At 37.4% G+C, this 27,994-nt stretch overlaps 1 protein-coding gene across 4 annotated transcripts; it reads left to right on the top strand.

Annotated features, from left to right (window-relative positions):
* Positions 1–422: 422 nt before the first annotated feature.
* ccdc136b (coiled-coil domain containing 136b) lies at positions 423–27,903 on the top strand. Of its 4 annotated transcripts, none has more exons than XR_013799007.1 (10): positions 423–553; positions 828–1,051; positions 13,528–13,845; positions 14,073–14,147; positions 16,192–16,488; positions 18,998–19,115; positions 19,667–19,928; positions 20,461–20,595; positions 22,647–22,712; positions 24,560–27,903. XR_013799007.1 is itself a non-coding variant. In XM_079623473.1 (10 exons), exons 2-9 carry the CDS (start codon positions 997–999, stop codon positions 22,700–22,702), a joined length of 1,365 nt encoding a protein of 454 aa, XP_079479599.1. In that variant the 5' UTR covers positions 423–553; positions 828–996; the 3' UTR covers positions 22,703–22,712; positions 24,560–27,903. The 4 variants fall into 4 exon arrangements, 3 of the variants coding, with proteins under 3 accessions (XP_079479599.1, XP_079479600.1, XP_079479601.1); XM_079623473.1 differs by having other exon boundaries at positions 22,598–22,712; XM_079623474.1 differs by lacking the exon at positions 22,647–22,712.
* The last annotated feature ends 91 nt before the right edge of the window (positions 27,904–27,994 follow it).

Genomic DNA, 27,994 nt, shown 5'->3' on the forward strand with positions numbered 1-27,994 from the left:
AAGTTCATAAAGAGATCGTAAAACTAACCCATACGAATTGAGTGGTTTAGTCCAAATTTTCTGAAGAGACACGATCATTTTATGATGAACAGATTGAGTTTAGACTTTGTGCTAGTTGCGTAGCTGTCAATGCAGGGACAGAAAGCTCTCAGATTTCATCAAAAAGATCTTCATTTGTGTTCCGAGGATGAACAATAATCTTGTTACTTTGTTTTTTCTTTCTGTGCAGTCATTGTGGCCCCAAATATAGTTGCAAAATCATCAAAATGCTCCCAAAAGCCATGCAGCTGATTTAAATCTGTGGGAAAATGGACCACACAAAGCAATCGAAGAGTTACCAGATGAGAAAAGAGCAAAGTGAGGCAAAAGATAAAGGGGGAGCAAGAGAGCTAGATGGAGCGAGTGAGCGAGAGAGAGAGAGAGAGAGAGGGGGAAGGAAGGAGGGAGGGAGAGGAGACGAGAAGAGGGCACGCAGTAAACGACAGATAATACACAGCGAGTAACGGAGACGTAAGCTGCCAGTGTCCTGAGCTGCACACAGATCTCATTAAAGGTAAGCAGACCAATGCTTTCTGTGTGTTTGACAGTCAGAGAATGATCATGTTGCTGAAATACCCTTGATGCTGTGCAGTGTTTCAAGCTTTGTTTTGCAAGGAGACAATAAGAAACAGAGAGAGAGAGAGAGAGAGAGAGAGAGAGAGGGAGAGAGAGAACAACAGTTATTCAGGAAGAGCAATACACCATCTATAAGCAGTTTACACGGTGATGTCTGCAGTTGTTTAGAGGGTTATTGAACTGATCTGTGTGTATTTGTGTGTGTGTTTCAGGATGTATCGACCGTCGCAGCACAGTGTGTGTGGAGCCTGACATTCCTCGCAGGGCTGTGTGTGTCCCTTCTGTTTTCTGACCATTATCACTGCGTGTGTTTGGACATTTCACCCCCCCCTCCAACCCCCACCCCCCTCCCACTTCCTGAGGCCTGTCGCCACGACAACCATGGACTGCGGACTGCGTCTGCCGCCCGTCATTGAGGAGGTCTTGGATCCTGCAGGTGTGTGTGTGTGTGTGTGTGTGTGTGTGTGTGTGTGTGTGTGTGATGTTTCTACAGGTGTTCATTTGTGCAACAATGCATGAAATAATTATTGTTTTCTCTCCTCCTACCTCCATCTGCATTGTTTATCTGGTCTGTCATGAGGCAGAAGGTTGTTTAGAAGGATGAGGTGTCTGATGTTAGAGAGATAATCTAGTATGTCAGTTTCTCAGTGAAAGGTGAGGTTATGTGTGTGTCTTGGTTAAGAAAAATATGCGCAGATAAACAACAAACCTCAAAACTCAAAAGAAATGGTTATTATGATGGCGGTTTTCTGTTTATTAGTCTTCTAATGCACTTGCTACAATGCAAAACTTACTTGTTTATCTGTATATTTGTCTTGGTTTCCCAGTAATATCGGTAACCCTTTACTTAAAGCCTTTATGTATAAAGCTTTAGAAAGGTATTTATAATTTATGTTATAATGCATTATATCTTTTCATAAATAACTCAGGTTAAAATATATTATAATATTTGCAGATTGCTTGTTACATCTGAAACTGGCCGTTTGTCATGCGTTATACTTTCTAAAGGTGTAAGAATGAATAGATAAATATTATAATGTATTATAACTGTAATTTAAGATACATAGTGCATTATAAGGCATAATATGCATGATTTATAAAGGCTTTAAGTTTAAAGTTTTTACAAAATATTTGAACATTCTGAAAACAATATAAAGTTCAAAAGTAAAATATTGCAATTTATTTTCAGAGTTGTTGCTCTTACATCATTGCCAATTTTATTCAATTTTTTTGAATTCTAACAAAATTTAGCTAGTGTTTATGTTTTATACAGCAACAACAAAATATTTCTTCATTAATATTAAATAATTATTATTATTTGCCAATGGGATAAAAAAAATCAACTTAATTCAAGATATATTCTCTAAAAACATGACTTAAATTCAATTTTCTTGAGAGCCAGTTTTTTTAAAACTGGGATAAAAATGTATGTATGTAAATACAGTATATCTATATATCTATTTCTTTTTCTATCTATATATTTATGTATAGAGTAATGGTTTCAAACCACAATTTGTACTTTTTGGGGAAATTAAACTTATAGTTGTCTCTGCATATTAAGAGACAGAGAAAGTATTTTAACATTCAAGATGTCATATATATAGATTCAAACTTTCCAAAATTGCCAATTTTGACATCAGTGGTTCTCATGCTTCATGACTGACCTTGTGTTTGTTGTACTGTGGTCTGCTTGTGTGTGTCGGCTAGTAAATTAAGCCTGTTTTGTTTTTACACGCTGTATATTTACAGGAAAATGGAGTAGCTTTGTTACCGTAAATAAAAAGTCTTTGAAGACGTGCAGCAAGGGGTTATGGGAAACCAAATACTTGCTTTCTGATATCATGTTGCGTGCTCTGCTCACTGGGGTGTTGTTATGAAACTATTATATTTTGAGTGTTTGTCCGCATATATTTTTTTGTGCACACTAAAATGCTGTAGGTTTCTCCTCGGAAGGGCTTTTATGTCTTAAATAGCTGTTGTCTCCAGACTAGAGGGATTGTTTTAAATTGTGCCTCTGATCAAAAGCAGCGCCGAATGTGAACTTCAAAGCTTCAGTCCCAGCGTCTCCATCTCCGTTAGTCCGTTCCCAAAGAACCTCGCCCCCCTGCGACAAGTATTGTTTTACTTGATCTGACTTGGTATTACCGCAGTAAATTGGGATATATGTTTCTGTAGGTGGACTTGAGATAGATTGAAGGAGGTTTAGAAGCTCGTATGGTGTTCGGGGAACGAGAGAGGATCATTTTAGCACAGCACTTTCATGTCACACCACACGCATGCCTCTTATTTGCAGGGCTTCCGTGACAATTCCTTCTAAATGCCCTGCTGATTTAGCCAGCAGTGCTGGTGCTGCCTACCTCTCCTCCATCCACCAGACGCCCACATGCTCCACATCACTCGAGTGCCACTTGCATTCCCTGTCCTCCCCCGGATGATGAAAACACACGTTCTTTCTCTCACCTCCCACATTCTGGGTGCCATAGCGCCTACAAAGTTTAGGTCCAGTCAAAACCCAAACGTTTTTGCTACCGCAGCTCATTTACAAATAGAGGCCCTTTCTCATTTCATGCTTGTTTAAGTCTTTGTCCAAGCGAATTGTTCTAGAAAACTTCACTGAGTACTGACGTCAAGAGATTGAACGTTTAGAATTTCCCTGCAGCCTGTTTTTTGTGTGTGTGTCTTTTCACACTGATAGAGAAGTCCGTTTTTTGACTAGTCCCTCATTTTGTGAAATCTAAAGAAGATGACACCTAAAATGCACTTACAATGGAAGTCTATGGGGTATCGCATCGAGAGAAATCTAAAATACACAGTCTAAAGTATAGCCAGAAGACTTAAAGATTATGGCCTGGTTTCACAGACAGGGCTTAGATTAAGCATAGGCCTTAGTTAAATCAGGACATTTAAGTATATTTTATATATGTGCCTTAAAAACATTACTGATGTGTAGCTGGAGACAAAACAATGGCAGTGACATATTTAAAGATATACCAGTGCAAGTTGCTTTCAGTTAAGACAGCTCAAACATGCATTTGAGTCTGGGACTAGGCTTAAGCCTTATCTGTGAACCCGGGCATATATGTCTTAACATGAGACTATATACTGTTAGTCATTAAACCTGTTACTTTTGAATTATATACAGAAAGACACCAGAAAGGATTTTTTTTATTTTACAGATGATCCACATGGAATAGCCATTCAAAATATGATTTTGGAAAACTTTACATGCAGCTCAAAAACGTTTTTAAAAGCATACACAGGCTGCAAAATTTGTCTTAGAAATGTCTTGTTGACATTTATTCAAGTGCACTTATATTATACATATTTTTTGTTGTTTTTTTGTTTGTACAAACTGAAAGATGTATTGAAGTTATTTTCTGTGGTAATCGACCGCATGCTACAGCTGCACGATTAATCGTTAAAAAATTGTGATCTCGATTCAAACATCAACACATTCTCATTCCTAAAGTGTCAATTAAACCTTTGACAAAATCACTCTGGAACATTAAAATCTGCGTTGGCGCTGCCAGCAACCCAGAAAGCAGTTGTCACGTTTAAGTATGAAACGGCTTCACAAACAGTCTTTTCAAACCATGTTATTTTGTTTACTTGTCTGTTTAGAATCGTGGGAGAATCGTGATCTCTATTTAAAACAAAAAAATGTGTGATTCTCAATTCATCCAGAATCGTGCAGCTTTAACGCACGCCACATAATTGATTTATTCTGAACCAAGAATGCTCCTTCATTCTTGTTGACACGTTGCAGAGGTTTACATATGTTGACCGAATGACAAAAACAAGGCATACTGCAGCTTTCCTTCCTCCAAATCTTCCTCTTCTCCTTCCTGCGGGTTTCCTCCCTCTGTTGCTCACTGACCCCATCGCAGATGTGAGGATTGGCTCTTTAGAACATTCCAGAAGAGCTGACTGAATCTCAAGGGCAGTTCGAGTGAGATCACGCTTTGGTTAGCAGGAAAAGTTACATGCAGAGAGAGAGAGAGATGGTGTATATGCGCCGCTTGTGTGAGGGCCCACACACACAGAAATAAACTTTCTCATGAAGGAGTCCACTGAGAGCGCCAGCTTTGAGAGTTTCTAGAGATTGAGCTCCCTTTTCTCTTTCTCATCTTCGTGTCTGTGAGTTTTGTGAGCTTGTTCTCATAACATAAAACTCAGAATTAACCCATTTATTTGTCTAATCCATAAGAGCACATTATTCTAAAGGGGAAAAAAAGGCTGTTCTTCATAGTTTTCATTAAAACTTTCTCCACCTCTGAAATGACTTTTCTTTTCTAATGATGTAATCCAGATGGCATGGACAGGGGAAAATAATATCAACCCAGTAGATTTTTGGCTCAGTTTGGCTGGTTTTGCCCCAATGGAAAGCATAATTACACTGTGTGAATAGTTCCCTATCCGTTCCCTATCCCCTATATAGTGCACTGTGTGTCATTCACCATGTAGAAAATAGTAAATGTGTGAACAAATGACCAATTTCCGCCGCAGCTTTAGCGTATATTTATAATGTAGAGGGCGGGGCGCTTCAGATTTTAGAGAGCATTTGATTGGACAGAAAATCTGATGAGAAGCTGAAGTGCAGAGTGATGTCATCAAAATCACTGATAAATATTAGCGGAAGTGACTGTACGTTTTGAATGCTTATATTTTCTAAATGCGAATTTTGCTATTGTTTTGGAGCACACTACCTTATAGATTAACAGTTGGGCTAACATATTAATATTAAAGCCAAAACATTTAAATTTTGATTTCATGGGGACTTTTAAGTGCAAAAAGATTCTGGTAGGAGCCGTCGGGGCTTGGGCAAGGGGGCTGTAACCATGGCAACAAGGCGAGAGCGCGTGAACTCCGGTAAACTTTAACGTCATACAGCTCCTCCTTTTGCGTCTGTCAGAGTGAGAAACCAACAATCTTGTTTTTCGGTGCCGCTTTCTCCTTGCCTTCTCCAATTTTCCTGCTTCCCACTTCCGCCCCTCCTCCCTTTCTCTTTCTCTCCTCTTCTCTCAGTCTACCTTTCTTCTTACCAAGCCAGGGTAGAGGCGACGTGAATAATTCATGCCACTCCTCACTGCGCCAGAAATGTGACACGCACACACATTTAAAGCACTCTAATGCTTCTGGGACCCAGTGATATCTCACTTAAACCCAACTCTCACCTTTCCTAAGCCAAATTTATGCATTTTTCCATTTGAAGCTTTTATTTCAGCTTAATGGTGTTATGACACATTGGTTTATTCTCTTGTTCTTTAAGAAAATGCGTTTGGTTTTGATGTTTTTTTCTGTGTGTTTGTAGAGAAATTAATCCTATTGGGAAGGACACAGTCAAAGTGAGCCGTTTATACACAAGGCTTGTCTTACAATGCTCCGCATGTGTGTGTAACGGTCAGTGATGTGCGTCTGTCAAGGTTTCAGACTGGACGGCTCTACCTCACAGCGGGGAAAAAGCTCAGACATCGTGCTAACAGGACCAGAGATAAAGGATATATTTGGTCTGCTCTAAATCTTTTATGTGTTTTTCTTGTCAGACTAGGGAGAATCTTGCTCCTATTAGGAGCAAATTACTAAAAAATCGTTCGATAAAACTGGTTGTTCGGAAGCGCTTCAATTCATTGAGTTCACATCTCTTTACTATTTTGGCTCACACTTTATATTAGTTGTCCTTAACTACTATGTACTTACATCAAAAAATAAGTACAATGTACTTTTGGTGTTTATGTTGTATTGTTGGTATTTAGATGGGATACGGGTGAGGTTAGGGACAGGTTTGGTGGTATAGGTTTAAGGATGGGTTAAGGTTTAAGGTGTAAACTGTCTATAGTCCGGCATAAAGTTTTCCCAAGTAGATTTAAAAAAAATTGTCGACCGATATAATCCCAGATGGAGCCCCGCTTTCTCTATTTTACTCACTCATTACGTGTGAATGAAAGTCTGATGAGATGCTTTCTGCTGCTTTGGTAATGTCTAGGTTGTCATCACTTAATGAGAACTAATTAACAGTGTTACAATAGAGAAGAAGAGAGGAGACATAGACACATAATTGGAGAATACGTAATCATCCTCCACCTGTGAGGCCTCATTGATATTCCTGAAACACAAGTCTGTGCTCATGAGCGGATGCTGATTTACATCGTGCTAGAGTGTGTATTTATGTATGCGTACGGTAGGGCTATACAAGCGTTGTTTAATGCTTGTTTTTGGACTGATCGCTATGTAGAAAATGTCACGCAGCACCTCTCTCTGTTCTCTCTATGTAGGCAATATGAAATCAAAATCAAACCCTGTTTGCTTGCTTAATAAATGCCCTTGGACTTATTGTGCATAATTCATCAATGCACATTATTGTAATATAAAAGACTTTTATATTTCATCAAAACATTCCCCGTCTCTGAAATGACTCATAATTTTCCTGTCACTACAAGGCTATGTGAAAGATTATGCTGATTAATCCAGTCAGAGTAGTTCACAGAAATAGGGCACTTTGTCATTTATTTATGAAACCTCATGCCTTTCCAATCCCATATGCTGTAAAGTTCTCCATGGAGCACAAAAGGAGATGTTTCACAGAACGTCCTGGTTATAATACAGTGAAAGTGAATGGGGATGTGGAGCTCTAAAAATGCCACATTCTTCCTCTCTACCCTTGATCTTAAATTTGATTTGCATTTGCATAATTCAAATTGACACGTCATGCCAGGTGTGATGTCAATGACGGCAAATTGCCATTTGTTGTCACATGCCCTGTTACTTTTTAAGATGGAATTCAATAGGCACTATTCTAAAGTTTGCCATTTTCTTCACGCAGAGCTACTTTTATGGTGTTTTATTTTTTAGTTCACTCAAGTCAATTTTATTCATATAGCGTTTTTCACAATACACATTGTTTCAAAGCAGCTTTACTGAAAATAATTTATTCACATTATATCTTAATATCTTCATGCCTTATAGTTGCACTTAGCTGATTAGAGCTGGGCAACAGTATCAGGGTATAATTTTTTTGTGACAAACAATCAAGCAGTTGAGATTTGCATTAGTATATATATCGCTTTATGTGAGTGTACTTTATATGTGGGTATATTTGGACTTACTTGGTTGTTGTTGTTATTCATTTGTTATGTGGTTTTGTTCATCTATAACATTTCTTCTAGTGATTTGGTGAAGTATAATATCATTGCCATGGTTAAATGATGCATGAAATGACAGGGTTAACATTTTGATCATATTGCCCATCCCTAGGCAGTTTACTTGAGGAGCTAACTTGTGTGACATAACCCATATTACATAATACCTTTAGCCCCTTAACGCGCAAGTGTGACAAGGAATGAAAAAATGAAAATTGGATAATGGAGAAAATACCCTGTTACTATTCACTTTAATTATATGGAAAAGAGCACCATGAACATTCTTCAAAACATCTTCTTTTGTGTTTCACAGAAAAAAGTAAGTGACAGTGACGGTTACAGACCCCTTTCCCATGCAACTGTTTTTCACCAGAGCTGTCAGTTTAATAACCAACAGGCACTGTTTAGTCAGCTCAGTCTGGGTCCTTTTCGCAGTGACGTTGCTATACTTATCCTGTGGTTTACTGCAGGCTTATATGACACCAAACACCGACCGCATCACTTCCCTCAGTCAAAACCCTGCAACAACCGATCTGGGAGCTCGCTTGACTTCACGAGCAGCTGTTTAACATTGACAAGTGCGACTTTCGCTCCATTACAGAAGACTTTAGACTTTGCACAACACTGCAGCAACAGTAGCCTACTTGTTTTTGGCCGATGTTAACTATGGAAAAACAGCTCACTAGCTCACTGCATTGCAGTCATGCTTTAGTAATGAGGAGGAATTCAATTTAAGTCGAAAATGCCTTGCATGCTTAAATGTGTGTGCAAGTGTCTAGTTTTATAGGTTAGTCTTTGTGTTTTGTGAATGTGTGTGTGTGGAAGGTGTTTGCTCTGCCCTTGCTCCTTGGTTTCCCAGGGGCCATTGTGACTGTGTCCATCATCTTTCCTCTTCTCAGAGCTGTGCTGAGCTTATTAATGATGTTTAGACTCTGATTTTCAGTGCGGCTCATATGATGGCGACAGACTGCATTAAATTAATCGTTTAAATATTATTTTAGGATTTGATGGATAGCTTGAGACTAAAAGGCTGAAAAGGACGTATTTGTTTTAAGGTTAAGGTCAGTGTAGTGTTACCCTGGTCTAGCATTGAGAGTGAAAGCAGCGCTATAAACAGGAAACTGATGTCACCATCTGGATTTTAGCCAGACACGGGCTGATCATGGACTGAAAGTGTTTGTGAAATGTTAGTGTATAATAGGGTTCTTTTAGGCAAAACGCCCTGAAAGAAGAGATGGAGTGGTGACCCCCTGTTACATATAATATAAAATAAAATTGAGTGTTGCATTGTAAACCGGGCCTATATGCATATGATACTATAATAATGTACTTACATGCTGCTTTTATGATGAAAAAGCATTTCAATAATAATTATTGATGTACTACACGGTCATAAACTTGTTATATGTGAAATGAATGAAAAATATTTTATTTTTGTGAGGGAGCGAAAAAGTTTTGTGAACTTATTATTATTATTATTATTTTTATTTTTTATTTTTATTTTATAGTTTATATAATAATGTATTATTATTTATTTTATTTTTTTATTATTTTTTAATTTTTTATTATTGTATATGACCCCTGCAGTATTGCTCTGAACCCTGAAATATTTTTCTCTCTCATGTTTTTATAAACAGTTGTGCATATAGTTGTACTTGCCCCTCCCTCATTGAGATCACACCACTCCGATTGGCTGTTGACAGTATTGACAATATGATTGACATTTCAGTATAAAGGAGATAACATAATCAGAAATACTTATGTGTAAAAAAACAATAAAAAGAAAGGAGAGAATGAAAGAAGTGAATAAAAAGGAATAGCATAAGACTATGAATATAGTTTTTGATTGATGTTGTTTTTGTTATGTATACCGCATCAATCACACATAATCAACATCAAATAACAATAATTACTCTGGATTTCTGCCAGTGCCACAGGCTGATCCCAAAGCTATGATTGTGATTGGATTGAAATTAATTCTCTGAGCTCATGAGAACTAGACGAGAGCTATATTTGTGTTTGTGTTTCTCACAATCGTGATTTGCACGTCAACAATTAATGCCACTCATGATATTAAGATCTAATATGGCCTTCCGGTCATGGTCTGAAATGAAATCGTTTAGTTTTGATTGTTATCTCCAAAGCACCAAGTGCTCATTTTCAAATTAATTGTGTCAGTTGTTCTGTAAGTGAATGGTCTGATCTCAGAGTCTCATTTTAATGGCATTTCTCATTTATTTATTGCAACGGCAGAAAGCATCATGAAATTATAATCTGTAAAATGACGAGAATTTAGGAACGGGACTCTCGCGTTCACTTAAACTATTCTAACTATGTCTGTTAGAACAAAGAGGCCTATTCTTGGGCTGTTTCCATTAGGAATCATTATACACATGTGAAAATCACAAGAATCTGAGTTCGACAGGAAGTGAGGCCTCTGTTCTGTCAGGCACGGCACATATGGAGCATGATGTTGTTACAAGAGAAAAAAGGTTCAGTCCACATGTGTTTTGCGTTCTTAGTGTTAGATTGTGCTATTTAGTATGGAGTTGAATGTGTACTGAATGTGAGTACTTTTGTGATGCAGTATACAGTTAAAGGGGTCATACGTATTTTATAAAAAAAAAATGTTTCATATTATATTTAAATAATTATAATATAATGATTATCAAGTCAATGTTTCTTACACAAAAACTTTTTTATTATAATTTTTTTTTATTTTTTTTTTAATATATATATAATTTAGTTTTATGACCATATTCCAACTTCAGCGATGGAAATTGCATTATATAACCCCTTTAAATTTTAAAACGGGATATATATATATATATATATATATATACAGAGAGAGAGATAGTTTTAAGTATAAATTCTGTATCAAAGATCATAGACTGCCAGCACTACTTTTTACTAGTTATTTTGAACACCACAGAGGCTGCTGTTGTGTAACTACATGGCCTTATCCCGTCCTTAGGGATGCTTCATGATTGCGATTTGTGTTACCTATCCAGTGATGTATCCGGATGTCTGTGTGCATGTAAAAATAATTTTCTGTCCCCACAGAATAATTCATAGCTCAGATACACTGGATAAAGCAGATTTGGTGCTATCAAAGCTGCCTTTAATCCTGTGAGCTCAAGACCCTGCTTGTGCTGCTGCTTCAGCCTGTGTGTGTGTGTGTGTGTGTGTGTGTGTGTGTGTGTGTGTGTGTGTGTGTGTTTGTGTGTGTGTGTGTGTGTGTGTGTGTGTGTGTGTGTGTGTGTGTGTGTGTGTGTGTGTGTGTGTGTGTGAGTTTCCTCACTGGTTCATTATTATTTGATAGATGTTTGAAAGACTTGAATCTGCAAAGCATGATCAATAATACAGCACAGGGCTCATTACAGTGGGATAAATATCATTCAGGAATAGAGAGGGAAATGAGAGAAAACCAACCAGAGGAAAAGAGAAAGAAGGAGTGAATGGGAGAAAGAAAGTCTGAGGAATGGAGGGGGAGGAGTTGCTGGCAAGACAATTCATTTTCCGCACCGACAGATTCCGTTAATCCCACACAGACATCTGATCTAAGAGGATCAGAGAGATGAATCGTCTAGTCAGGTCTGGCGTGGCCGACTGTCTCCCGTGTCCTGTGTGTGGACTTCAGATTGTTCTGAGTTTGTCAAAGCAAATCCACACATCACATATCCCACCAAAATGCATTTGAGGATATATATATATATATATATATATATATATATATATATATAATATATATATATATATATATATATATACGTATACCATGTTATTATTGTTTTGTTCAAGTCATCAACAGTGCCAAAGTTGTAGAATCAGTCATATATCCTCACACACAGCCCTTTAAATAGAACTAGAGAGTAAGATTGTAAGACAGATTAAGTGTGTGTAATTGCCCCGCCAATGGTCTGGCTCTCTGAGTTCAGAGGTCAGAGGGCAAGTGAGAGAAACCTAGAGTAAGGCTAGAGTTATAGATCAGCCTGGAGGAGGTGGAGAGACGGCGTTCAGAACGAGGAACAGGTGACTGTCGAAAAGTGGGATGGAAAGAGCAGGAGGATCATTTGGATAACGCAAATGAAAATATGGTGATGTCGTGAATGGTAAGAAAAGTGAGGGAGGAAATGTGTGTGTGAGAAATGGAAGAGTAGAAAGGGAGAGAAGAGGAGGACAGAAGGACTGTTGAATGGGCTATTTTTAACCATCTGGCTCCTTAGTTTGGTGGGTGATTAGCACAGGCTAGAGAGCGACAGCAGGAGGAGATCTGCTGCTCACTTTACATGGGGATGTTCTTTTATTCACGCTTTGTCACAAATCGTTAATTTCTTAGAAATATAATTAATTAATTATTTAATTATTATTATTATTTTTCTATACCTACTCCTTCAGCATAGGAAAAAAATAGGATTGGCTTAATGTTTTATTATATATAATATTTTGTAAAAACTGTCAAAAGTTTGGAAACATAATAAAAAAAAGTCTTGTATGCTCACCAATTAACGCTGCACTTGTTTAATCAAAAATACAGTAAAATCAGTAATACTGCAAAATATTAATACAAATTAAAATAACTTTGCTATTTTAATATATTTTAAAATGTTATTTATTGAATTTTCAGCCTCATCCAGTCTTCAGTCACATGATCCTTCAGAAATTTCTTTCTTTCTTTCTTTCTTTCTTTCTTTCTTTCTTTCTTTCTTTCTTTCTTTCTTTCTTTCTTTCTTTCTTTCTTTCTTTCTTTCTTTCTTTCTTTCTTTCTTTCTTTCTCCTTTTTCCTTTGTCTATTCCCACTCCTGCCACTAGAGGGCTCTTTGGCTCTCTTACACTTTGAAAAGGCCACTGCTGCTGCACTGCAGGCTGTGATTTCTTCTCAGGCTGTGTGTGTGTTTGTGTTTGTGAACAGACAACAGGTGAAGGCAGAGGGGCGATTCATGGCCTAAATCCTTAATATAGCACACATTCCTCTAGTGCTGAGGCACTTTTGGCTCTGGTTGGGTGTTTAGATTGCTTGAGGGGGGTCTGGAGGTCTGTTGGGGGCAGAGAGAGAAGAGAGTCGGGGGCCAGCAGGTGATGAAGGGCTTCCTCGGATGAAGGTGGTGGACTGGATGGATTTAGTAAGTCCCCACCAGAGATGACAGGTGGAGGGTGGGGGTCGGGGGTCTGGGACATGTATTGCTGCACATCTCCTTTCCAAACAGAGAATGTGCATGACATCAAGGGAACTTTTAAATGTCATTTTACTGGATGAGCAAATCATTATTAGCGCAGAGAGGTTTTGGATTATTGTGGGTTCAGCACACGGTAAACTCAATCAACATAATTTCTGGCATAATGGTGATTACAACAAGTTCTGGGTCACGTTGATTGAGGATCTTCCAGTGGAAATCTGTAAATGTTTTACATACCCAATGTTTCAATAGTTTTAACACAAGACGTAAACAATCTGTGTATATTAAGTAGATTTCAGTGTGAAAAAAAACACAAGTTATATCTAATTTTACAAATTTGTTGCCATGACAATGTAACGCTGAAAAACCCTTAACGGTTGTAAAAATGTATTTAAACAGCTTTACAGTTTTAACAAAAGTACATTTGTAACATTAAAAGCTTCACATTTTTGCCTTTTATATCCTTAAAAAATCTGCCCCATTCACTTCCATTGTAAGTGCCTCACTATAACCTTGTTTTTTTATTATTTGTATTTAATTTAATATTATTTCATATGATCAAGTGATTAATTTATCATTGATTTCTTTTTCTGTCTCAGACGATGTGTGTGACTTGAAAGTGGAGCGGCCGGGTATAGGCAGTGAAATGACGGCCAAAGAGCGAGGGTCACTGGAGGAGAATGAGGAGAGAGACCTGGAGGAGGTGGAGGCCGGAAACGGAGAGAAGGGGCAGGAGGATGAGCCGGAGAAGAAGGAGGAGACGGCGGACGAGGAGGAGGGGGACCCAGAGGAGCGGAGAGATGAAGATGAAGATGAGCTGGAGGTGCTGAGGTCACAGGTGGTGCAGCTGCTTTTGGAGCTGGAGGAGACCAGAGAGGTGTCGCAGCGACACGAGGAGAGCTACAACGAGCTGCAGGGTGCGTATGCCAGTAATAGCTGTTTTTAAGGTGTGACATCATCACCGGGAGTACCCTCTGAGCATGCTCAGCTGTCATTGACCGCCCGTTTCTCGAGTCATGTCTTCACACAAACAATTTTGGCTTGTTGATATTGTCAGATGCCAGTAATAAGTTACTAATTACTCATTTTCAATGTCCAGCTAGAGATTTCCCTCTTCTTTTAATGTCATTCTTTGGCTTTTTAGGTCTTTTGGAGGAAGAGCGTCTGGCAAGCGCCCACCAGGCCGAGACCTTTACGAGACAGATCCAGAGACTTCAAGGTGAACAGAAACGCACTTAGAAACAGAAACAAATGTGTATTCATCTTAAATTTAGCGCTAATAAATGCACTAATAACGGCTAATAAATCAAATTAACTTAGAATATGGCAGATAATATTTTTTCAGTCATTTGACATATTGAATAATAGCTGTGTCCAATGCTAATGAATAAACAATCTTGATTTATCTAGCTGTTTTATAATTTTATCAAGACCACTGATGATTTGAAGAGGCCATTTACATATTCATATTTGTGTACTGTGTTAAAAATAGAAAACATTGGCAATGGAAATATAATACTCGTACTATTTTTGCAGTATATACTATACTATTAACCTGCAGATTTTTTGTATGCGTTAAATACCCAAATAACATTAGACACAGGTCATAATATACAATATATAGTACTTTATACCACAACTCATTGTGCTTGACTCGACCTTTCATGGTCTGAATACAATTGACACGATCATGGATTACTTGGAAACTATTTTATTTTTCTCATTTTGTTTTCTCATGTTATCTTATTTAATTTATTGTCATCTTATTTGATTTTTTTACATTCTTTTTTTATTATTGTGTCATTTTTAATCATGCAATCTTATTTCATTTATCATGCAATATTTATTTAAAATATTTATTTTATTTTATTCTTGTCATCTTATTTCATTTGTGTCATTTATTATATTTTATTTTATATTTTTGTGTTGCAGAAATGATAATTGGACACGTCACTCTAAATTTGACAGTGTAGCGTACTACTGTTTAAAATGTTCCCATGTCCCCATGACATCCTGTTCCCATTTGTTTGGTCGACCGCTGCTTGGGGTGCGAGTGTTTGAGCAGTGGAGAGATGGGAGAAGCAGAGGTGATGTAAATGTTGTTCTCTTCCCCAGTGACTCGCTTTCACTCTCTCAGTGGCTGCGCTGTAATTAAATTAAATGAACTGTGAGGAGGCAAAGTAAACCAGCATTCGCAGAAGTACATGGGCTATGCCAAGATACCATCATGAGCAATGCAATCACAGATATGAATAACATAACAAACATCTGCCAGAATAAGATTCACACACTGTATAACGGAGAAACAGTTTTTCGGTTTAAACTCAGCCTGTTTTTTTTACTGTCCATATTCCCAGAGGCTGATTATAGTTGTTGAAAAAAGCCCCTGCAGACTCAAATTCATGCTTTGTGTGGTTAGTTTGAGAGGTTTTTACATTTTTGCTACTCAACAACAGGACATGCAGAGTGATTGCTGTAATGAGACATATTTTTCACTTCAGATGTGCTGGGTTTCCAGTGAAGTAGCTGATTATAGACCTCTTTTTGTCTTGGTGCCCTTAAGAGGTTCATATAAATGTTACATGGATGTTAGTATTTGACAGCTCACACATATTCGGAAATAGCACAACTCCTACTATTTATGATGTGCATAGTATCCATACTTTCTGTGTACACTAAATATCTAGATGACCCACATTATTAAGTTTTTATATATTTTTTTATATTTTTAAATGTGTTTATATAGTTTACACATTGATATATCTTTAATTTATTTAATTTTTTGTTTTAGTAATTTTAATACTTAAATTGGTTTATTTCAGTTAGTTGCCAAGGCAACATTTACAATTTTCATTTAAGTTGAATTTTCTTCATCAATTATTTATATATATTTTATATTTTAGTTTATTTCAGCATTATTTGAATTACCAAAAACTATTTTTAATAGTTTTAGTTTTAGTTAACAATAAAAACACTGCAGGAGTTAAAGATAGTTTTACACAAATGTGGATTAGATTATTATTATTATTTTTTTTACATTTAATTTGATCTATTTCCACGATAATAACTGGACACCACATGCTGAATTAAACATTTAATGTAATGATGCCATGTGTCAACAATGTAGCACTGTTTGAAATGTTTATTGTTGCATACTGTTTCACCTACTATTTAAGACAATAGGAGCCAGTATAAAAGGCAAACTTGTTATAACCCAATTTTCAGTTGAAAAATGTTGTTCTGTCCCGACTTGTGACCCACAGGCCAGCTGCGATCAGTGCAGGAGGAGCTGGACAGCCTTGAGGAGGAGAAGGCCAGCGAGCTGTGGGAGGCTCAAGAGGAGCTGCGTGTGGCGCAGGAGGAAGTGCAGGAGCTCCAGCAGGCGGCGGAGGAGGCGGCGGCCGAGCGGGAGAACGACATCGCCCTGCTGCAGGAGGAGCTGTGCCGTGTGCGTGCCGAGTTGGAGCGTCTGCGCGGCACCACGCAGGAGTACGAGCTGGAGCTGACCACGCTGCGGGCCGAAATCAGCATGAAGAACCAACGCAGAGCAGGAGGAGAAGGTCTGAGTCCCACCACACCACAGGCTTAAACTATAGGGGTGTTTCTAAAAAGACCAGTTTATACCAGCTTCAAGCCTAGATGATACTGGTTGGCGCTGGTTTGGTGCTGGTTTGGCTGGTGGATCATTATAGCCATGCCGTTTGCTAGCAAAAGTGAAGCCTTGTTGGCCAGCATGAGCTTTCTGATGCAACTGGTTGGACAGGGATATTCTGTTAAAGTCAACATGAAACGGAAGTTGTGATAGTCTTTTCTTCACTATTGGCTTCTCAAACAAGAAAAAATGTAGGGCGGGACTTTATTCAGTCTATTGGATTTTTGAATTGTGTGATTATGACAGGTTGTCCCGCACTCGTGATGAAAAATACTTAAATAAAAAATTGAAATGCTGCCTTGAATATGAAGCAGTACAATAAAACTAAAATACGGAAAAATACCAGAAAAATAAAATAAAACTACCGGTATGTAGAAATATAAAGTAAAGCTAAAATACAATAAAATAAAGCTGAAATAAAATATAACTGTTAGATGAAAAACTTGAACTTAAAATACTTACTGTGAATGAAAATTCTAAATGTTGCCTTGAAGTTGAAGTTGAAATATAAAATATAAAAACAAAAGCTAATTCAAAATATGAATAAAACTATAATAGTATATAAATAATACTATAATAACACTGGTCTTAATAAACATACTAAATAATACCTCAATTAAAACGTTTATGCGAGGATTAGGTGATATAAAGCTAATATCATCAGCATATCTCAATATAAACATATTAGAAGTTACATCTTCTGTTCTCACAACTCTATGGAGTCACTTTTCCCAGACCTCATCTGTGTTTTTGTGCATTGGCCAGCTGAGATTTCTCCAGCAAGACTTTTCTTTATATCACATAACCTCATTGCAGCATTATAAATGGCAGATGCTGATAGCAAATAAACCCCGTTGTGTGATACAGACATTTTATCAACTTTCCTCCCCATTGCCTGATATGACACAGTGCTCTGATATTACCCAGTATGCATTGCCACTGACAAATGTGATTGTATTACAGGTTCTTTCAAGGTCTAAGTGTCTGCTTGACATTCTGACAGAGTACAGGACCTCCGCTGAGCCCCATTTGTCTGGTGTTGATGTCTTTCTCTGCCTCTAAGGGCGCCGGGGCTGCTTTCTGCTCCCATGATGCTGTTAGAAGTTTACTATATTAAGATCTGAAATAAAAACAACATACCAGCGATTGCTGGTGGGGACGTGGGGTTAGACACGCTGATCGCAAAACAGTGTTGAACACGAACACATCAGGGCCTGTGATTGAGGCATTCATGTTAACTCTGATCTGGGGTCAGATGCGGCTGAGGCGAGGTTGTTTATCAGTACATGCGCTTCTGATGGTTATTTACACCACGTACACACTCAGGCCTGTCAGAGACAGAGTGCAGATGCGTGTGAGTTGTTTTTACAAGTGAGATTCCTTCTAGATTAGAGACTACGCTATCGGGGGTTGAACGTTGCACCATGGGGGATGTGCAAGGCAAACATGACTCCTGATTGACAGGTCAGACTGCTGCAGTGGGAAGAGAGTGTGGAATGGGTTGTTTCCATGGAGACTAGTTACAGGGTTCAGTGTGCATTTACAGCTGTCTGGTCAAATGTTCGATATTTTCCTGCCATAGACATGTAGCCTTTGTATTGCTTGCAGTTTTGCCCCTAGGACAGTGGGTATTTTCATACTGTTATACTATTGATATTTTTTGATGTAGTATGCTGCATGTCTACTGGGTAAAGTAAGCATTTTTAGATTTTAAAAAAAAAAATCTTTTTTTTTTAAATGTTGTTTGCAAGCAGATAACACTGTATGGAATACTGTATCCCACAATGCAACGCGCCCAACCTTGCATTTTAAGTGAAACAAAAGCAATATCAATCTCCCTTTTGAGTCACAATTTGATTGTACTGCTAAGACTTATTTATTAAACATATAATGAAATATACATGTTGACTTTACACCACTCACTTAAGTAGCTATTCAACGAAGGTCATGTGACAACAATGGATTGTAGAAAATAATAGTTTGAAGTGGTTATCATTATGTACACTAGCATTTGAATGTTTTTAGGTCAGTAACCTTTTTTTCTTCTTAAATAAATAAATTTATTCAGCAAGGACGCATTCAATTGATCAAAAGTGACTGTAAAGACTAAAGACAAAAATATTAAGCGGCACAACTTCTTTCAACATTGATAATAATAATTAAAAAAGCTACTTGTGCACCAAATCAGCATTAGAATGATTTCTGAAGGATCATGTGACACTGAAGACTGAAAATTCAGCTTTGCCATCACAGAAAGAAACAACATTTTAAAATATTATTAAAATAGAAAACATACTGCAATAAGTAGTATTTCATTTTTTTCATGCATTTATAATTGCAGAAATATGCTAACATTCTGAATTCAGTGTTTCACCCCATTCTGCTTTGACATCTGTCCTCGTGTTGTAATGGGACAGGTGACATGGACCAACTGATTGAGGAGTGTCGCTCCTTGAAGGACGAGTGTCAGACTCTGAAGAATGGCAACAAGCAGCTCTCTGAGAAACTGGAGATGCTGGAGCAGCAGCGAGCCAGGTGATTGGCCACAGGGCCTGTCAGTCACACACAAACAAGATAAATCAGCCAGTGAGCATCGCGGACGACGGTCTCTGTTAATAAGGCTGGTGTGACCGATGAAGCATTCAGCCATAATCTGTCTCAATGGACACTCTCGCTAAAACTATTTAGCAGCTATGAAAGTGTTTCACAGCAACATGAAGCATTAATGACTGTGTATTTCGTCTAATCCAAATATACTGGCTGTGAGATGAGCCACAGCTATTTTAAGACATCAAGATCTTATCTGACTTTATGAAACTAATGCTTCTGTAAATATACCAGCATGTTTTTCAAACTAGTGCTAGATGTTTTAGCTCAAAAGATGTGAGAACAGCTGATTATAAACATTTTAAAGTTTTGAAAAATTTCAATATCAGAAGTTGTGTGATTTGAGTTCTGGCCAAACACACACATTTCAGCACCACAAAGTAATAAAAGTTAGTAATAAAAGAAAATGCACCACCGCTTGTACATCTATCTGCAATAGATGTCCTGAACGTTTCCTTGTCTCATTTCTATCCTGACAGCTCAGCTGATTCATGCCTGGCCCTGAAAGCAGAGCAGAACGATGGAGAAAATGACACAGAAAAGGAGGTGAAGGCTGAGGGATTCGTCAGCACATTGGAGGTAGAAGGTGGAAACTGGGTGGATGCTTATACCCAGAAGAACATCTCGTTCGAGGGCAAGCCCGTCACCCCGACAGGCAGGAGTGGAGGCTTCTCAGAGGTGTTTTCCCTCCGAGACCAGTTAAAACAGGCCGAGGAGAGAGCGTCACAGGTCCAGAGAGAGGTACCATGCCCACGTGGCAAAATAACAGAATAAGCTTGAACTTTAGAGTGTGCATTTTCTATTTTAAACCTTATTGTATCATTTTTAGTTAATGTTGTACAAAATAACCACCTGCTAATTTTCACATTGCTGATGGATAAAATCAAGAACTGTGCTTTGTGAACAGTTTTCATATTAACTTTACTTTCTCATTGATTTGTATTACATAAGAGTCTGGTCCGAAAAGAGACATTATATGTTCAATTTATATATATACACCGTGAAACATTATTAGAATTAGAAAAATTAGAATATCGTGCAAAATATAATTTATTTCAGTAATTCAACTTAAAAGGTGAAACTAATATATTATATAGACTCATTACATGCAAAGTGAGATATTTCAATCCTTTATTTGTTATAATTTTGATGATTATGGTTTTTAATTGACTTCTTTTTGCCACACAAGCTAAAAGTCTCCCCTGTCACTGAATCTATTCACTTATCCTGTATTATTTTTTATTTCTCTATATATCTCCCTTTCATCTTTCAGTGTGAGGGAATAAAAGGAGAGCTTGTGGAACTGCAGGGCCTGTACGAAGGCAGCCAGAGGGAGAGGGCGGAGCTAGAGGCGGAGCTACAGCGCTGTAGGGCGGAGCTTGATCGGCTGGCTGGGAGGAAGGCTCAGGTGAGGGGTCATAAAGGGGCATCAGTCAAAACACACTACTCTCTTCCCAAAGGCTTTGGAATGTGTGGACTTCCTTGGGGGGAAAATGTGACCTCAAATAAATCACTGTACTGTACACATGCTGAAAACAAACAGACATTACTCACACAGCAAGTAGGGCGAGATATTGTCAACAGAATGACACCATGACTCCATCGATCTACATGTTTGTCAGCGTTTGAAAATGCTCTGTACATGACTAACGTTTTGCATGTGGGGTCAACCACCCCTGAAGTGACCATCTGTCCAACAGCAGCACCTGTCTTTCAAAGCGCATCCTGTCTAACTAAACCACTCTGCCTTTTTCGGTCGAGTGTGTATGTTTCACTTTGGGTTGCTTTTTGCCCTGTCACACACATTGATTATTCTGGGCTGCGTGTGTTTTCACATCTTGTGTTTGTCAAACCTCTAGCAGCTAATGTGTTTTGCTAGTTTTGTTGATCCACTGTAGTATCAAGCTTTTGTGTGTGTACAATGTGCACTGACATAGAGGTCTTTCTAACCCCCTGTACTGTCTAACAACAAGGTCTTAGAATCCAAGCCACAGAAATCCTAATTAATTACGGGTTTTTCCTATCAAAGAGTCTGTCCAGTCTGAGTACCGTGTCCCATGTCAATCATCCGTCCTCCATGGTTGAACCTTAATTGTGTGGTTAACCCCTCACTCACACTGCTCTGCCGCCTTCGAGTGGAGCTCTGTCAACAGAATCTGTCACATGTTAGCGAATATCGCAGAAAATCACAGGTTTCAGAAGATAAACATTATTCAGAAATCATGCAAATTAGCAACCACTACCCATAAAGCATTTTGAATCACGTAATTGAGTCAGTCTTCTTTCATTCTCAAACTACTTTAATATTTGCTTCAATATTTTTCAAAATTACAATGATTTGATTACCATTTGTGATGCTTTATGCTATGAGTTGTTCATTCCCTCTAAAAGAGTAAACACAGTCCTACACCTTTCTCTTTTTTTGTATTGTTTTGTATTGGTTGTTCTCTTTTATGACCTGTCCTTCCCTTTGCAAAAACACGTGCAATGTAAGACTATGGGGGAAAAGTACAACACTTTCTCCCAACTTGTTTTTACAAGCTGAAGGATGAATCCAACTTTTGTTTCCACGGTGTTCGACAACATATCTCAGACGCTGTTGACAGATTTATCCCGGTACTTTGGTTTAATAGAGTGGGCTGGCTGTGCAGTGTGGGCAAGGATCTTTAAATGCCAAGATGGCAACCTTGGCTCTGTGTTCATCAGCCGGAGGGTCAAAACGAGCACAAGGTTTCCATTTTGTGTTTAACCATCTTTGCTGTGTATCTAATCTCGGTGTATTTTCCTGTCTCCCTGCTCCCCCGTGGTCCTTCATCGCTTCGTTCTGTTGCTTTCTGACCACTGAACGCCTACATAAACATACCATAAACACCCATATGCTAACAACACACACTGCACTATATCAAATTCCAAACAAATTTGATGATTCCTGATAAACTGCTGCCATCTATCTATCTATCTATCTATCTATCTATCTATCTATCTATCTATCTATCTATCTATCTATCTATCTATCTATCTATCTATCTATCTATCTATCTATCTATCTATCTATCTATCTACTATCTATCTATCTATCTATCTATCTATCTATCTATCTATCTATCTAATCTATCTATCTATCTATCTATCTATCTATCTATCTATCTATCTATCTATCTATCTATCTATCTGGTTGTTTTCTCCCTTTCATCCTCACACTCTTCATTCTTTCTCTCTGTATTACGTTTATTTGATTTGATTTGATTGTTTTCCATGTTTTATTTACCTGTAATTTCACATGTGCACAAACCTCCCATGTGTAATCATTTTCTTTATTTTGAGTGTGTCATTTTTTTTCTTTTGTTTCTCTCACCACCTCTTCCTCCTCTTCTCCTCTCCATCCCTGCACCCCCTGTGTTTTTCCTCAGAGCTCCACTCCTTCGTCTGAGTGCCCTATTCTCTCCATACCCTTCATAGGAATGGTTGTAATAATGGGCCTGATATGGTGCTGCTGGAAGGAGCTCTTGTCCTAAAGGGGGAAAGGTATGGCTTTGCCTTTTCTTTCTCTAAGAGTCCAGAGACGAGCCTTTTTGTCCCTCCTGTACTGTGAAACTCATCTTTATTCTGGTCAAAATATCACTTTTTATAAGCCCTAATGAATGGTCATTACTGTCATGCTAAACAAGCCTGTTTGCCCATTGGACACAGTGCCTGATTCTTTACGAGGGCCTTTTATGGATGTGCACATTGTTTCACAACCGTAGTTTTCCATTTAACTATAGTCTGAAAGGACAACTTGTGTTTAAATCTTAACTTTGCTAGACAAAACTTATTTCTAAATAAAGTTTGCAGAGGAATGAGGATTGAGGAAGGCTAATGTTAGTTAAACACTTTTTCATTAGTATGTATTAGTCTTAGAGCAAAAATAGAGCAATTTTTTTTCCAATTTATTTCTCTTATTTTTACCAAACATCTTTACTGGACAGAAAATGTTATTATCCAGTTGCATTGATTCCTAAAATTGATTTCCTAAACACTTCCCTATACACATTTAAAACTCTCTTTAGGATGTAGTACTAAAAAATTAATACTGTATATAAAAAAAATGCATAAAAACATCCGGCACCCGAAGGAAATTGACATGATTCGCAGAACATTGCCAAATTAGTGTGCTTTTGTAGTAGAGCAGAATTTTTGCATCATAGACATACTGCATTTCTTATTTTTCAGACAGAATTTTTGGCACCATCAAAAATCAGATCGCATGAAGTCATATTCAGGCATCCTCTGAGATTTCTGAGCGTATTATCCCAGCCAAACGCATGACACACCTCGGATTTCAACAGTTCTGCTGCCCAGCAGGACCGACCGAAGCCACACACACACACACACTTACACAGTTCCTTGATTCCACTGGACAGTCATGTGGTTTCCACTGCCAATTTCACAACGCCAGATGGAGAGAGAGTAATAGAGTATGTAAAAGAGAACGTGTGTGACAGTGATTGGAGTATTTACTGGGTCATTGCTCTTGGCTTTGTATCTCTCCACATTTCTGGATGGGTATATTTAGCTCTCATATCCAGCGCTATAACAGAATATGACTAGGAATAAACAACAAGTCCTCAGAAGGTTCATTAAAACCAGATCAGTTCTGTGGCCCCAGTCACTGAATTCTAGCCAGAGAAAAAATGTGTTCCGGCTCTGGTTTGTGCAGTTTCATCGACATTGGTGAGTGTTTTGCTTTTGGTGAACGCCTAGATGAAAAAATGTCTAGAACACCAAAGCCTGTTTGTTAGAAAAAGTATATGGATTTTAAAGTTAAAGAAAGTTAAGAAAAGAAAGGATTTGAATTGTGATTTATTTTAAATGTGTATATAAAAGTTAACCTTTTTGCAAATTTTGAGATGCACAATACCGGTATTGATACCACATCGTTTATTAGCCAATATTATTGTTTTACTTAGACAATATATATACATATACTTTATATATATATACATTTATATATTATAAAATTATAATATAATTGTATATATTTTCTAATTTTATTATGTTTTATAATTTTATATAATGTGTATATAAAAAACTTAAAATGTATAATATCATTCATATTAAAATATATAATTTTGAATTGTTATATATATTTTTTAGATTACATATATATATATATTTATATATATATATATTCATATCAAATCTAAATCATATAAAATCAAAATTATGTTATTAAAATATCAAAATATATATGGTCAATAACCGTTAAATGGCCAAAATCTAAATTCTATACTACTATTGTAATATTAAAGAAGAAGAATATCAACTATTAAAATATGACCTCTCTTGACCTTTACCCTCTGATGTCATTCTTTTCTTCTCATTGACCTCAGGATAACGAGGGAGACTGGAACCTGGTGATGCTTGTTGCTGTGGCTGCAGCAGCAATTCTACTCATCCCCAGTTTCACCAGAGCTCTGGCCTGAGGGCTGGACAGGAAGTGACCTCATCATCTCACCCTGCCCATGGTACACAACTCTATCACCCCGACCACATTTAACCACCAATGTGACCTGCAAACCTTTACTCACCTGGGTCATACGGGAACACAACTTGATGCTTTTTGATGTGCACTGTGATGCTGGTTGTTTGCCGCCTCAACTGCTTTGCTCTGCTTTTGTAGACAGTCATATATCCGTTTCGACCAGTAGTGCTACAGACACTGATGCCATGCCGTGGGTATTTATTAAAAGGTCAGAATGGAGGAGCTTCTGATTGGTGTAGCTCCCCGCTTTCCATTTCATGAGTTGTTTTCTTTCCTTAATGGACAATTGCAAAGGTCCTCTCAAAACAATTTGCCTTATCACTTTTAGATAGAACATTTGCACAATTTACCTCTTTTTTGGCTATCAAAAAGAAACAGATCTCTCGGGGACTGAAGAGGATGCCGTCCTTCATCAACAACGCTTTTGGATGCAGCATATTGCTTTGTGCTTCATCGCTTTTTGATTATAGGTAGAAGCATGCAGTATTTATTTAATCTTCATGGATCTTCTCATCTGTAATAATTACTTACTGAAGCCTCAACACTTTCAAAATGGTTTGTGTTTAGATTCAATAACTGAGAACTGCTTTCACTTTCATCCATGGCATGTTTATAACTCAAAAACTCTGTAGGTAACTGTACAGTACTTATCTATATGCTCATTTTTACATTAATTTTGGTGAGAAAAAAAAAGGAAGATTCCAGGTGAGTTAAGGTTATTCCAACAGGTAAACATGCTTATTTTAAACTTTCCACAGATATTTTTGTATCTGAATTGTTTATTCCAACACATGAAATGTATAGATTGATTTTGTGAGTGTAGATTGATAAATGATGCTAAAGAGTGATAGATATTTTTATACAAGGGTTGACTAATCACTAAAATGACACTAAAAGAAATGAGTGTAATTAACAAGCACATATCTACTGTAATTCCACTGATGTTGCATTGATGATTTCATCTGAGGCTCTCTCTCTCTTTTTATTTTTTGCATGTTAGCAATGCAAAATACAGCTGTCATATTCTCTCCAAAGAAACTGAGGCAAAGCACAGAGTTGCAAAGGTATTACAGAAAGTACAAAATGTCTTGAACAAGTGGTTATCAATTGGCCTGTCGGGACCCAAAAATAAGTCGCAGGTATATAAGTGTCAGCAGGGAAAAACAGTCCTATGGTTAAAATAATGTAGCAAAATATATATATAAAAAAAGCAAAATATGACCTTTAAAAATGTCTGTTGTAGTCTGTAAATCTACCCAAGTCATGGTGATCATTTTGCATATTGTTGGGCCTATGCAGTTCATGCTAATATTAATACATTTTAACGTTTGACATATTTTTAAGTACAAAAAAGCTATTTTAATAGCATGTTTGATGCCCACTTAATGTGTAACGTGAAAACCAGTTGAGAACTACTGTCATAATCTCTTATAGAAAACCATGACATAGACGTTTCTTACAATGCAATTCAATCTGTAGCATAAATCCATAGCATGAATGAATTATCTAGCTAATAAAAATGCTAGAAGCGGAAACTTCCATATACTGCCTTTCACCAAAAAAAGTTACGATGATAACTCGTCGATTAAACTTACGATTAAACTTGTCTTAAATAATGTATGTTTAACTAAAGAGGTTTGAAAGAGACAAATACGTACTTAAATGTAGCGTTTTACATCAGAAGTCACAATTTTGACGTCTTTGTGGATGCGGACTATTATAAAAGTACACTCCTGTAGGAAGATTAATACTGCCACTAAACTCATATCCATCATGAACGATTCTGGGTAAGAGCCTTGAGGTACTATTGTTATGAACAGAATCTATTACTTAAAACTTACTGTATCTACTATAATCGTTTCTGGTATACACGCAGGTTGTCTTTTTGTCTAACTTTTTAACAGCACAAAGTATCAAAGTGACTAAACAATAGTAGACATAGACGGTTGACTAGCGTTGTGGCAGTGGTCTTCGTAGTGTGGTTTTAAGACTTGGCATTAGCTGTTGCCGAGTCTCAGCGTTTGGGAATATTTACAGTATCCCGAGGTCATTCCAGTGCCGTTTTCTGCTACCCCGTTGATAGACTCAGAACTGAATGTTCAATGTATCAATGGTCAGCTGACTTTCTATAAGAGTGCATGCTTCACAGTGACTTGTCTTTGAAATAAACTTGCTATTTGTCCTGCCCTGCATTGGATAGTTTGTTACTTTGATGAAATGGAATATGACTTTTTCCATTATTTTACGAGTCAATTATGAGTCCGAACAAAATTCACACACTTCCACTCAGCACTTGTAAATGATGTAACATGTACAAATTGTGCATTTGCATGTCCGTGCCAGTAGATTCTGCATGTTGAGTGATAGAAACCAGTTGTAGATTTGAGCTGTCACAGTTTTGTTCCAGTAGACGTCGCATGCATTGTCCAAATCTGCAACTTAACTGAATTTTTTTTTGTGTGTGTGTTGAATATGAAGACCAATGTCATTTATGTTCTTCTAAAATATTACTTTATCTGTTACTTATGATTTTAAATTCTAGCAAATAACTTTAGGAAAGCCCATTTTTTTGCTTATAATTTATTTTACAGTACGTGCACTTTCAATGTACTTAAAGTGTACTTGCCCAAAGTATTGTAAGGTAACCTCATGGGTTAAGGTTAGGTTTAGGGGTGTGTTCAGGGTTAGTACCCAGTTATAAGTACATAGTATGTACATGGACTGTAAAATAAAGTGCTATCTAGTTTTTGGACCTTATTACGATATATTATATGAAGCGATTCACTTTATCAATGAATCCTGAATGTCATTTTATCTCTATTTTAATTCCATACTGTACATTTCCACTCCAGTTCTCTCTTCTGTACCATTTATCTTCTATTTAAAGTCTTTTAGTTGTTGAGAGAATTGTAAGTTGTACAGACCAACAAAATCGTTTGTAAATGCGCTTTAATGGATGCTGATGTATGGAAACGCCAGTGCGTGGCGATGCTGCTGCTTGTCTGTATGTGGTTGTGTAATTGTAACTGTTCTGTACAGTGTCTTTGATATGTTTACATGTTGTCCTGCCTTAACAGGCATTTATTTAAACATTAATAATAATAATGATATTTGAAGTATTTTGGTAACCATGTATATTTTGTAAATGACCAGGAACAAATAAAGTAGTTTGTCCAGAGCATCCTGATTTAATACATGTGCTGGTTTATTCTCGTCAGATCAGAGCTGGTTTTTGTTTCAGCCCGTCGTTGAATCATAAGGTGAGCTGACATCCATAGCTTTC

Source organism: Phoxinus phoxinus, assembly GCF_949152265.1.
Source record: "Phoxinus phoxinus genome assembly, chromosome: 9".
NCBI lineage: Eukaryota > Metazoa > Chordata > Actinopteri > Cypriniformes > Leuciscidae > Phoxinus > Phoxinus phoxinus.

Coding starts and splice junctions, on each gene's coding strand:
- ccdc136b (XM_079623473.1), top strand. CDS start 997: ATGGACTGCGGACTGCGTCTGCCGCCCGTCATTGAGGAGGTCTTGGAT. Junction 1,052..13,527: donor GGAGGTCTTGGATCCTGCAG/GTGTGTGTGTGT, acceptor TTTCTGTCTCAG/ACGATGTGTGTGACTTGAAA. Junction 19,929..20,460: donor CGTCACAGGTCCAGAGAGAG/GTACCATGCCCA, acceptor TTCATCTTTCAG/TGTGAGGGAATAAAAGGAGA.